Below are 13,370 nucleotides of genomic sequence, written 5' to 3' on the forward strand. Positions count from 1 at the left end.
TTGGTGCTTATTTTTTTTTCTATTTTATTATATATTCTTATACCTCTACTTCTCTTCCACCCCTTATTCCACCCTAATCCCTTCTAACCCCCTAACACTAGGTAGGAGAGGAAGGTTAGAGGGGAAAGGGGGCAAAAACCTCTATAGGTTTTGCTGATTAGGGGTGTTGAATTTCTTGGGGTCAGTCCAGCCTTCATTGTCAGGATATCCCCAACTTCTTTTGGTTAAACCACAACAGCAGCAACCAAGAGCAGCAGAGGGGAACAGCAGCCACCTCCTCCTTTGTCTTATTCTTCTGAACACCTCTAACTCCTCTTAGGGCTCTGGCATTTATACCCTCCCCAGGATCCCTAGAATTTAACTATCTGCAGCTGGCAAAGATCATGCCCCTCCTAGTGCACAGGGCAAATTGGAATCACCTACTGAGAAGCAGCCTCTTACCCACACGGGGGTTTAAACAAAAGCATGTTCATATACTGTAACTGGGTTTTTAAAGAAACCAAAATTCTCACTACATTAGATAGCAGAGCCAGGTGCAGTCAGTCCAGGTTATGCTTTTCATTCACAGGTAAAGATGATATGTTCATCCCATCTTCTCTGAAATTGGAAACCATAAAATAATTTTGTGTGCAGTTATATGTAATACTTGTATCGCATGGCCCCAAATTATTTCTAAAAACTGTCTTAGAAAATAGTATTAGGTCATTATGATTAAAAGGTCAGGGTTTAAATATAACAAAAAGAATGATGTTTTGCCTGTTGCTTTTTAATGGGCATGACCTCACTACGTAGCATTAGCTGGCCTCAGATTCGCAGAGATCTGCCTTCCTCTGCTTCCACATCTGTAGTACATCATCATTGAAGGAACTTAATCAGGGCAGGAACCTGGAGGCAGGAGCTGATGTCTCACTCCTCATGGCTTGCTCAGCTTGCTTGCTTTCTTATAGAACCCAGAACCACCTGCCCAGTGCAGGCATCACATACAATGCGCTAGGCCATCACCTATCAATAACTAATTAAGAATATATCTTTGCCTGGTTAAAGTCACACCAAGATATTTAATATTATTTGTGACTATTGTGAAGGGTATCGTTTTCCTAATTCCTTTCTCAGCCCATTTATCCTTTAAGTAGAGGAAGGCCACCAATTTGTTAGAGTTAAATTTTATATCCAGCCACTTTGCTGAAATTTTTTATTAGCTGTAGGAGTTCTCTGGTAGAATTTTTTGGTTATGTATACTATCATATCATCTGCAAAACGATATTTTGAATTCTTCCTCCCCAGTTTGTATTCCTTTGATCTCCTTTTGTTGTCTAATTGCTCTGGTTAGGACTTTGAGTACAATATTGAATACGTAGAGGGGTGAGTGGGCAGCCTTGTCTAGTCCCTGATTTTAGTGGGATTGCTTCAAGTTTCTCTCCACTTAGTTTGATGTTGGCTACTGCTTTGCTGTATATTGCTTTTTACTATGTTTAGGTATGGGCCTTGAATTCCTGATCTTTCCATGACTTATCATCAATGGGTGTTGGATTTTGTCAAATGCTCTTTCAGCATCTAATAAAATGATCATGTGGTTTTTTTTTTCCTTGAGTTTTATATAGTGAATTACATTTATGGATTTCCGTATATTGAACCATTTCTGCATCTTTGGGATGAAGCCTATTTGGTCATGGTGAATGATTGTTTTGATGTGTTCTTGGATTCAATTGGTGAGAATTTTATTGAGTATTTTTGCATTGATGTTCATAAGGGAAATTGGGCTGAAGTTCTCTTTGTTGGCTCTTTGTGTGGTTAGGTATCAGCGAATCTGTGGCTTCATAGAATGGATTTGGTAGTGTTCCTTCTATTTTTGTTTTTGTGGAATATATTGAGAAGTATTGGTATTAGGTCTTCTTTGAAAGTCTGATAGAATTCTGCACTAAAACCATCAGGACCTGGGCTTTTTTTAGTTCGGAGACTTTTAATGACTGCTTCTATTTCCTTAGGGGTTATGGGACTATTTAGATGGTGTCTTTGTCAGGGTTTCTATTCCTGCACAAACATCATGACCAGGAAGCAGTTGGGGAGGAAAGGGCTTATTCAGCTTACATTTCCACATTGCTGTTCATCACTGAAGGAAGTCTGAACTGGAACTCAAGCAGGTCAGGAAGCAGGAGCTGATACAGAGGCCATGGAGGGATGTTCTTTACTGGCTTGCTTTTCCTGGCTTGCTCAGCCTGCTCTTTTATAGAACCCAAGACCATCAGCCCAGAGATGGTCCCACCCACAAGGGGCCTTTCCCTCTTGATCACTAATTGAGAAAATGCCTATTAGCTGGATATCATGGAGGCATTTCCTCAACTGAAGCTCCTTTCTCTGTGATAAATCCAGCTGTGTCAAGTTGACACAAAACTAGTCAGTACAGATGGTTTATCTGATCCTGATTTAACTTTGGTACCTGGTATCTGTTTAGAAATTCATCCATTTCATTCAGATTTTCCATTTTTGTTGATTATAGGCTTTTGATCTGATGATTTTTTTGAATTTCCTCAGTTTCTGTTGCTATGTCTCCCTTTTCATTTCTGATTTTGTTAATTTGGATATTGTCTCTGTGCCCTCTAGTTAGTTTGGCTAAGGACTCATCAAAGAACCAGCTCTGGGTTTTGTTGATTCTTTGTATAGTTGTCTTTGGGATGGACAATGACTTCTCTTTTACTTGAATAGTCAGAGACCAATATTAATTGGCCCATTTCCAATATTGTTATAGGGGCCTGAGGAGAAAGAAATAAGAAAATGGCTGATCAGTTAAATATTCAGAACATATAATATTTGTGAATTTTATTTGCTATCTTATATGAGCATAATAATTCATTACTTAAAATAGTAATACCAAAAGATCATTAACCACAGGTTAGCATACAGATAATTAAATAATAGTAATAAAAATGTTTGAAATATGAGACTATGAAAGCTGGATGCAGGACTGAGATGTAAAATGTGTACATAATGGTTGAGAAAGGATACCAATACACTGTGGGCTCGCCACATTTATTTGTTAAACCACAGGACTGAAAAGTGTAATAATGTAGAGTACAATAAAAATGAGCTATGAACATACTGAACAGGTTGTATGTATGTATTTAAGAACATATATGAGTATACATAAATGTATGTAACAATGAAAAAAGCCATGAAATTGAAAGAGAGCAAGGGGGGGTATGGGAGGGTTTGGAAGGAGAAAAGGAACGGGGGAAATAATGTAATTTTATTATAATATCAAAAAGTAAAAGGTAATTTTAAAAATGAGTTTTAGATTTAAACATGAGTATATGTTGAAGGAGGGGAGATTTGGAAAGAATTATTGTGTGGGATTTGAGAGGGTTCAGATTAGTTGCATATACTTAAGAGCATTACAACTTAATACCATTAGGATGAGCTGGAAAAAAATCTGAAAAAATTCTAGGCATCATGTGCCCATATTAGCATCTCATGGGAGGCTGAGGTGCAGTGATGACTTGAGTGCTAGGCCAGGCTGGGCGGCATAGTGAGAACCCATTCCCTCACAAGTCCTCACAATGCAAGGGGTTTACATTGGAACTCAAATCTAGTGTATTAGCACATGTCTGTAATTTCATTACTAAGAAGGCGAAGAGTTGATGTTCAGTCTAGCCTTGGTAGTGCACGCCTTTGATCCCAGCACTTGGGAGGCAGAGGCAGACTGATCTCTGAATTGAATGCCAGCCTTGGTCACCTAATATGGCCATGAGGAATGAGGCTGGTTAGAGAGTCCACAGCAAGACTTAAGCTGTGGCAATTTTATTTGGAGTAGTCAGACTTTTTATACCTTTATTAGAAAGAGAATATGGTGGCAATTGCCAGGATCTTTACATTTGTAGTTGTCAGGATACAATGATGTTTGCAGACTTTACAGGGTAAAAATGATTAATGTCTAAAGACCAACTGTCCTGTCAAGCTTCTATGCTGCTATAACTTCTAAGGGAACATACAGAGTGACTGAGCACTTTACTACCTGAGGGAGTGCATTGGTCTCTCAGGAACTGCAAGGCACATTGTGCCCCAGGACCTAACCTGAAAAACCTATGACATATGCCTGTCAAGGCAGCTAAGTAAAGCCAACTCCATGGTTCCTTTCACATAGCAAATTCCAGAACCTCCAGAGCTACACAGTCTCAAAAACCAAAAAATATTAAACATACTTAGCATGAAATTTAACATCCAGTATAATTTAATTAACCATAAGAACTTCTTTCTTTATAGTACATTCAACAGAACATAAGGGCAGACTGCTCCAATATTGACAAAATTCTTGAACCACCTGAAGGCCAAGATGAAGGTGTATGGAAGTATGAACATTTAAGGTAGGTCTTTAGGAAATCTCAGGATAGTGCTAACAGTTCTAGTATTAATACACTAATAATAAGTACCTTCTAATGAAAATTATGACTCAAGTAAACTTTGTATAAAGCAGAACAGGTTTTCTTTGTGTCTTTTGGCTATTTTGAGGCAAGTTCTCATGTAGTAGCCCAGGCCTTGATCCGTCCACTTGATCAACTTATCTCCATCTCCTACAAGTGCTAGGATTGAAGACAAGTGGTGTCACAGCTGGCACGGATCTCCTACTTCAGCCTCCTGAGTGCTAGAATTAGAATTACAAGCATTCGAATGATTATTGTTAATTCCAACTGAGTTATAACGATCCAAATCTCCTAATAGCTCTTATTGAACCTCTGTGATTAGGAAAAGGTGCCCCTTTGAAAGGCTCGTAATCATGGTAGGGTGTGTGGATTTTAGCTCTGGATTGTCTTTTCATTGTGTTAGCTCTGTAGTAGATTGACTTAAAGCTGTCAGTTTTGTGCTTTTGCCAGGTTATATTTGCAGCACTGCCAAATGAGCTAGTTGGACTCTATAAGCTTATGCTTATCATTGCCAATCTTTGTTACCTCTTAGTCAACTCAGAACCACATAAAACACAGTTTGCTGATGTGAAGTAGTGGTCAGTGACAGGTGATCAAAAATAGTGTCATTGCCGGGCGTGGTGGCGCACACCTTTAACCCCAGCACTTGGGAGGCAGAGCAGGCGGATTTCTGAGTTCGAGGCCAGCCTGGTCTACAAAGTGAGTTTCAGGACAGCCAGGGCTATACAGAGAAACCCTGTCTCGGAAAAAAAAAATGGTGTCATTTTAGTATGATTTATCTTTCTGTCACAGTGTTATTTTTATAGTCTTAAGCATAGAATTACCCAGGAAAGGAAGTAAAAATTATAAAAAAATAAAAATGTATCCTTTGCTTTTTGTTTTCTTCCATTAAAATATACTTACGTAGGCTGGGCATGATGACAAAGCCAGATTTCTGTGAGTTTAAGGCCAACCTGCCAGCAGGTACTACATAGTGGCAATCTATATCAGATAAACAAAGCGATACATAAAAGTACGCTTAAATAAATAGTGATTTTAATTAATTAGTTTCATATATGTCTTTTTTTCTTTTTTTTCTTTTCGGTAACCTGTTTTATCTTCTAAATATAAGGCTTTAATATTGCATTTTTGGGGGAACCAGAGTGCTTTTGTTTGATGAAGAAACTCTAGTGACTCTACCTTGATAGAGTGGAATACATATCATAGGTAGGGTTTTTAGAGTGGACACATTCATAGTGTGACAACTATAAAATACATTTATTTTTATTACAGAGGATTGTCTTACATCAAATGTCTACCTAAAATTGTCTGACATTCATTATAATTTCCTTTATTTTTAGTATATTAAAAACTGTTGAGAACCAGGCCTGGCTGATCTTAGTACTTGGGAAGTGAAGGCAGGAGCTGAAGTCATCCTCAGCTGCATATCTAGTTTAAGGGCTATCTGAGACTCTCTCAAAACAATTTTTAAGAGTAGTAAATGGGGTGGGTAGGGGAGTGGGGGAGCGTGTGGGGGAGTTTTGGGATAGCATTGGAAATGTAAATGAAATAAATACCCAATTTAAAAAAAAAAGAGTAGTAAATGGATTTTAGACTTTGTATAAGCTTTACAGTTTTTAGTTTTAGAAAAAAAGAATATCTTGGAAATTCTAACAAAAGTCAGGAAGTTACATTCATACATTCAAGATGTATGTATTACATACATTCTGATATGTTTTCATCTATGCATGTAAACAGTAGTGAAATGAAGAACTTAAATTTTGTACATTGTAGGATAGCTTTTGAAACTTCTGTTATTTATATTTTGATGTGCTGGGAAGTGAACCTAGGACCTTGTGCACACACACTAGGTTCACTAGTGCTCTTTCTTACTAGTCATGGTCTCAGCCCAGACTTTGTAGTTGCTGCTCCTTCTCTGGTTATTTTATGTGGTGGTGATGGTGGTGGTGGTGGTGTGTGTGTGTATTCCCTCATGGATATGTGTACAAGGAACCATGCGTGTGCGTTCATGTGTATGCGCATGCCTGCTTGTATGTTTATGTGTGTATGAGTTTGGATGTGCATATTCATGTGGAGACCTGAAGTTGGTATGGAGATTCTTCTTTGATTTCTCGCTCCCTTATTTGTTAAGACATAGTCTACCATTGAACTAGCTTGCTCAGGGCATCCTCCTTCTCTACCTTTTAACTGTTAGAATTTCACAAGGGAGCTGGAGAGACGGCTCAGCCGTTAAAGGCTAGGCTCACAACCCAAAATAGAAGAATTTCACAAGGGCCACCATGCCCACCTGGTGTATTAGTCCTGACTTCTTTTTTTGGAGGGGGGTGGATTAGGGACAGGATCTCTCTATGTAACCCTGGCTGTTTGGGAACTCATTATATAGAACAGATTGGCCTTGAACCCACAGAGATACATCTGTGTCCTGTCACCACTCACCTCACCTGGCATGATTTAGTGTTTGTTGTAGGTTTTTGTTTTTGTCTCAAGACAGGATTTGTCTGTGTGGTTAGCCTCAAGAAATCCACTTGCCTCTGCCTCCTGCGTGCTGGGATTAAAGGCGTGCACTACCATATCTGGTTGGTTAAGTATGAAAGTTTAATCTATAAAAAAGGCTTAGACTTTTTTTGTGTGTGTAATTGTACATAGAAAACACCTACATAATTTTTATATAACTAAAACATCTTTCATGTTTAATCATACATATCAACAACTTCCTATCCTTCAGTTGATCATAATCCGAAGTCTTACCACATATGCGCGGTGAATGTGAACACCTTTGTAACATAACTGTATACAGTTCTGAAAACTGCATTACAGTAGATTCTCAGTCAAAAAGTACATGTTTTCCTAGAGTCTTGGTGAAATTTCTAAGTACTATCCAGAAAAATTAAACAGATTTTTATTGTATAAAAGGGTAATAACCAGCTTGGCCACCTTAAAAAATAAAAGAAGAAAATACACAAAGCCTGGATAATAAATGTGCTTTTTGCATTTTTAGGCAATTCTGCCTTGAACTAAATGGACTTGCTGTCAAACTTCAGGTAGTATTTTCTTTATGTTAAAGCTATAATTCAAAGTTCTCATTTTTAAAAATGATTTTGTATGCTTAGATTTTTCCAGTGTTTCCTATTATCCTTTTTATATTTTATATAGAAATATTATACCCCAAATGACCATTTTTCCATTATCATTCTACATATTAAAAAAATAAATTTATTTTTAACAGAGTGAATGCCATCCAGATACCTGTACTCAGATGACAGCAACTGAACAATGGATTTTTCTTTGTGCAGCTCATAAAACTCCAAAAGAGGTGAGAATTGAGAGCTTCCAGTACCTGCTCATTTGGCACCATTACTTTGGGCCTGAAGTGAGGCCAAACATCTCAGATGGGAGCATTTAGGGAAGCAAGTCTGCTTACATGGCATCCAAGAAAGAGAATGAAGAGTCAGGAGCCCAGTGCCCTCAAAGACACTGCTCATGGCCTGCTTCCTCCAACTCGGCCTCATCTCCCGAAGTTTCTACCACTCCTGAGAGACTGGCCAGCTGGGACCCACATCTTCAGTAGATAAGCCCTTGGGGAACATTCCATATCCATATATGAACAGAAATATTGTGGAATGTAGTGGGTGTAGTTATACGATATTATACTTAACACTGCTGAATTTGTTTAATATCTGTGGGTGTGATGTGTGTGTAGTTTTGTGTACATGTGTGTACATGCACCTGTGGAGACTAGAGAAGTCCATAACCCTATACTCCCATGAGGCCCGTCTTTCATTGAACCTGGAGCTAGGCTGGTAGCCAGCAAGCCCTAGAGATCCCCTTTCTCCTCCCCCACCACCCAATGCCCGGCACAGAAGACACTTTTTCTTCGAGTACGTTTGTGTCTTTAGAATAAGATACCTGACATGGTTAATTGTATTCTTGATTGGATTGAGAACAGGTTTGGAGATGAATAAAGTATAAGGTATATCAGAGAGCATTTACAGATAATTGAATCATGAGAGCCCTGACATAATAAATGGTTTAATACCCTGATAGATATAAAGTTTGAACAGTGTTGAGAGATGGAGAAAATGGGAAGGCTGAATTTATTTAGAAGCAGGATGCTGGAGATTGGTGGTCTCTGACGGGCATTTTCTCACCTCACCCCTTCCTGTTGTCGACCTGCTTCCTGTCTGCTGTGAGTTGATGATTCCTCCCTCCACAGTCTTCCCACCATGGTGGATTAAAACCTCTAAAAAGAAACCTTCCTTCTTTATGTTGCTTCTGTCAAGCATTTGGTTACTGTGGTAAGGAAAACTAGAAAATATTCCCTAAGAAAAGAGAGGCCTTTTGTTAATGAATTCAATTTTCTCTTTTCTAGTGTCCTGCCATAGATTATACAAGACACACACTGGATGGTGCTGCATGTCTTCTGAATAGCAATAAATATTTTCCCAGCAGGTAAACAAAATCTTTAAACATGGGATTCAGCTTTTTTTGGGTTTCATTTAAAAGATTGATGTTTGAAAATTAAAGTTAGGGTTTTGGTTATAATTTTTTTATAACTATATAGTTGACTTGTTCAGATTGAGTTTGAAATTAAGGTTGTGGTTAAACATCAGAACTTGTCTCCCTCCACTCATAGACTAGTTTAGTCACTATAATCCCTCCTGCTCCACGCTGTTCCACGCTGCTCCTTCTCTAGGCCACTTCTCACCAAGCAGTAGAATCTGCTTCCCCTGATAAAACAAAGGAGCAGACTTGCTTAAGGGAGACTGCTTGTTTTTCCTTATTTTTGCCTGTAGCAAAACATTAACATATATTATACATAATAGTGGCATCGTTATGACATGCGTGAATATCATGCATTTATCATATACACTGTGTTTTGATACTGTTCACTCTGTTGCCCTCTTACCTCACTCACCCCTTTCAAAACTCTTCCCAGCAGGCCCCCTTCTGTTTTCTTTGTTTTCTTCCTCTTCCTCTCTCCCTCTCTCTGCAGCCCGCCCCATCTTTTGCCACAGTAAATATGATTAGGGTGGTTTAGATACATGGATGGAAGTCGCTTACACTAACACATGTGTACTTACACTTACAGCACTGTAGGGAGCCTTTATCCAGCTGCTCTGCCTTGGGTATAACCAGTACAGACTTGGGAATCGAGAAGATTGGATTGGATGTTTCTAACATTTTGTCCAACCTGTGAATCTTTTGGTTTCTCTTCTTTTCTTAGGGTTAGCATAAAAGAATCATCTGTAGCAAAACTAGGATCAGTGTGCCGTAGGATTTATAGAATATTTTCACATGCCTATTTTCATCACCGGCAGATATTTGATGAATATGAAGTAAGTATGTGTTTCAGCTTGCTTAATATTTCTGTGCTAAAGACCATGACCAAAAACAGCTTGGGGAGAAAAGGGTTTATTGCTACTTACAACTCTTAGGTTACACGCCATTACTGGGGAAGTCAGGGCAGTAACTTGAGGCAGAAAATGGAGCAGAGGACATGGAGGACTACTACTGCTTATCTTGCTTCTCCTGGCTTCCTCAGCCTGATTTCTTTTTGTTGTTTTGTTTTGTTTTTTTGAGATAAGGTATTATATAACCTTGACCAACGTGGAACTCAGTATGTAGACCAGGTTGGCCTCAAAAATCTTTTTTTTTTTTTCTTTCAGTTGTTAAAGAATTTCTTTCTTTCTTTTTTTTTTTATTGGATATTTTCTTTATTTACATTTCAAATATTATCCCGTTTCCCAGTTTCCCCAGAAACTCCCTACCCACCCACACCCCCACCCCCCACTTCTATGAGGGTGCTCCCCACCCACTCCCATCTCCCTGCTCTGGAATTCCCCTACACTGGGGCATCAAGACTTCACAGGACTAAGGACCTCTCCTCCCACCGATGCCCAGCAAGGCCATCCTCTGCTACATGTGCGGCTGCAGCCATGGGTCCCTCCGTGTGTACTCTTGGGTTGGTGGTTTAGTCCCTGGGAGCTCGGGGGGCTGCTTGGTTGCTATTGTTCTTTCTGTGGATTACAAACCTCTTCAGCTCCTTCAGTCCTTTCTGTAGCTCCTTCATTGGGAACCCTTTGCTCAGTCCAATGGTTGACTGAGAGAATCCACCTCTGTTTTTGTCAGGCACTGGCAGAGCCCCTCAGGAGGCAGCTATATCAGTCTCCTGTCAGCAGGCACTTCTTGGAATCCACAATAGTGTCTGGGTTTGATGACTGTATATGGGATGGAACCCCATGTAGGGCATTCTCTGGATGGCCTTTCCTTCAGTCTCTGCTCCACACTTTGTCTCAGTATTTCCTCCCATGAGTATTTTGTTCCCCCTTCTAAGAAGGACAAAAGCATTGCACACTTTGGTCTTCCTTCTTGCGCTTCATGTGGTCTGTGAATTATATCTTGGATATTCCGAGCTTTTGGGCTAATATCCACTTATCAGTGAGTGTATATCATGTGTGTTCTTTTGTGACTGGGTTACCTCACTCAGGATGATATTTTCTAGTTCCATCCGTTTACCTAAGGATTCCATGAAGTCATTGTTTTTAATAGCTGAGTAGTACATTGGGCCTCGAGTTCTTAGAAATCCCCCTGATTGAGTGCTGGGATTAAAGGCTCAACCTGCTATCTTATACATCCCAGTAACATCTGCCTAGGAATGGCACTTTGTACATCACTCAAGAATATATGCCAACAGACTTTGCCTAAAGCCCAATCTTGTGGGGCATTTTCTCAATTGAGATACCCTCTTCCAAGATGACCCTAGCTTGTGTCAAGTCAACAGAAAGCTAACCAGTATGGTATGTCAAAAATTATCGTAATACATTCTTGTCAAGATAGCAGTAAAGTGTTTTGATATTACTTCTATCTAGCCTATTGATTTTGGATAGTAAATGACTTTTTTTCCTTTCTTTCTACAGAATGAAACATTTTTATGTCATCGGTTTACCAAATTTGTGATGAAATATAATCTGATGTCGAAGGATAACCTGATTGTACCAATTTTAGAAGAGGAAGTTCAGAACTCAGTTTCTGGGGAAAGTGAAGCATGAAGGAATCACGTAGAACAATGTACTGATCACATAATTAACAATGATGTACTGTATATATATCATTTTAGACACATCAATCATGTATCCATATTATAGCCTATTTGTTTAGTATAGGGTTTTGTATGCTATGTGTTGCCTTTTTAAATGGGAAATACATTTTAAGTTATTCATGAGCTGTATATTCACTGGTGTGGCACTCATGGTTTTTAAATAAGTTTAGTATTATCTGTTTATAATGCCTGTTAATAAAAGAATTTACAGTTTGGTAAAATTGCTGCTAAACAATCATTGGATCACAGTCCTTTCAAATCTATAGAAGAATGAGCTTGTGTTTCACACAAGCACCTAACAAGTACTAAAGAGATCATATTTGCTTTGTTTTCATCCCTAAGTTTTAATTTAATTTAATTTTAGAAAATTCAGTAGTATTCCATCTGTACTGTTAACTTTTCCAAAATGAGATAAAAGTGTTTAAAAGTTCTGTTTATAGCATTTGATCTGCATACCGATCATGTATATGTTCAGAGCAACCCGAGGAGCTGTTAGTGATACTTAAGCTCCCTCGACATCAAGTGTACTCCAGGCCAGTGTACTTGGAAACATTGCCTGTTTCGTGACAGTGGATCATTAAGTCCATGGTGACAATGACAAGGCACAAACCTGATGTCCCATGGACTTGCCCCTTCTTGTTTCCCTTAGTCCTCTGGGAAGTACACTAGTCAGGAAATTTATTTACCAAACTATGGTTAGTGATGGCGCTTCCCTATTTATATTTGTATTAATTGCTTACAGAGCATACCTCATACTAGCAGTGACGTTACACTACAGGAAAACTGTACTGCCTACCTTTGATTTTTGAAATTGTTGTAACTACTTAGAAAATAGTCCTTAATATAGTTTGACTTTTCCTTTTAGTAATATTAATCTTTTCACCTAACCCTAGGCAGCATTAAATAGATATGAAAAAAAGATAGTGTATTAATTTTATTCTCCCTCCTTAAAAGCTTATTATTTGAAGTATATGCACACATAAGACTATTTACGATAATTCACAGGTTAAGTGGTGTTGATAAGTGATCATACTTTGATTTCTTATTTCATCGTCTTAAGAATTTAATTGCAGCCGGGCGGTGGTGGCGCACGCCTTTAATCCCAGCACTTGGGAGGCAGAGGCAGTCGGATTTCTGAGTTCGAGGCCAGCCTGGTCTACAAAGTGAGTTCCAGGACAGCCAGAGCTACACAGAGAAACCCTGTCTCGAAAAACCAAAAAAAAAAAAAAAAAAAAAGAATTTAAGTGCAGACTTACATAACATGACATGATTAGTGGAGTTTCTCATTAAACGCTGAGGTCTCTATGCCACACTGTAACAAGGCACTAAGACAGAATAGAGACCTGTGCAGTTGGGACAGCTGAAGCCATCTTTACCAATTTAACAAAAGAAACTTCTTTTTTATTTAAGAGCTATTTGCAAATGAAATTGAAAAATGCATTCATCTTGTTTGTTTTTCTAATTATTTGAAGAAATGATTTGTATTGTATTATAAGACAAGTATACACAGACAAATTGGGAAATGACAGCACACTGAGAGTGTGTGTAGAGTCGACGCCTGTCAGAGCCTGTGCTGTGCCAGTGGTCACGGTCATCACTGTATCTGAGCCCACAGTTATCTTCTAAGAAGTTATGTTCGAAGTGAATAGAACATTGACTGAAATTAGGTGTTTATATTACTGTCACCATAAATCATTGGGGTTAGTAAGTTTTAAATAAACCTGGTAAATATCTGAGAGACTAACCTATACTAAGTTCATAAATTATACATAGTATAGCAATGTTGCTGTTCTCTAGTTGGAGTCTCACGGTGGGTTTCTGTCATTTGACTGTTTCTCAGGGAACAGTTAAGGTAG

General features: G+C 38.7%; 1 protein-coding gene across 1 annotated transcript in view; it reads left to right on the forward strand.

Moving 5' to 3' along the window:
* Positions 1-12,758, forward strand: part of Mob4 (MOB family member 4, phocein) — a 21,893-nt gene extending 9,135 nt beyond the window's left edge. Inside the window, exons 3-8 of the mRNA XM_021173581.3 lie at positions 4,258-4,358; positions 7,414-7,456; positions 7,642-7,728; positions 8,785-8,864; positions 9,640-9,751; positions 11,333-12,758. Of these exons, the coding sequence (XP_021029240.1) occupies positions 4,258-4,358; positions 7,414-7,456; positions 7,642-7,728; positions 8,785-8,864; positions 9,640-9,751; positions 11,333-11,464 (555 nt within the window). The 3' untranslated portion in view covers positions 11,465-12,758. The remainder of the gene's footprint in view (positions 1-4,257; positions 4,359-7,413; positions 7,457-7,641; positions 7,729-8,784; positions 8,865-9,639; positions 9,752-11,332) is intronic.
* Positions 12,759-13,370: the final 612 nt, after the last annotated feature.

The sequence above is a fragment of the Mus caroli genome, unplaced genomic scaffold (assembly GCF_978045245.1).
Source record: "Mus caroli unplaced genomic scaffold, Mus_caroli_1 scaffold_1, whole genome shotgun sequence".
Classification (NCBI taxonomy): Eukaryota; Metazoa; Chordata; class Mammalia; order Rodentia; family Muridae; genus Mus; species Mus caroli.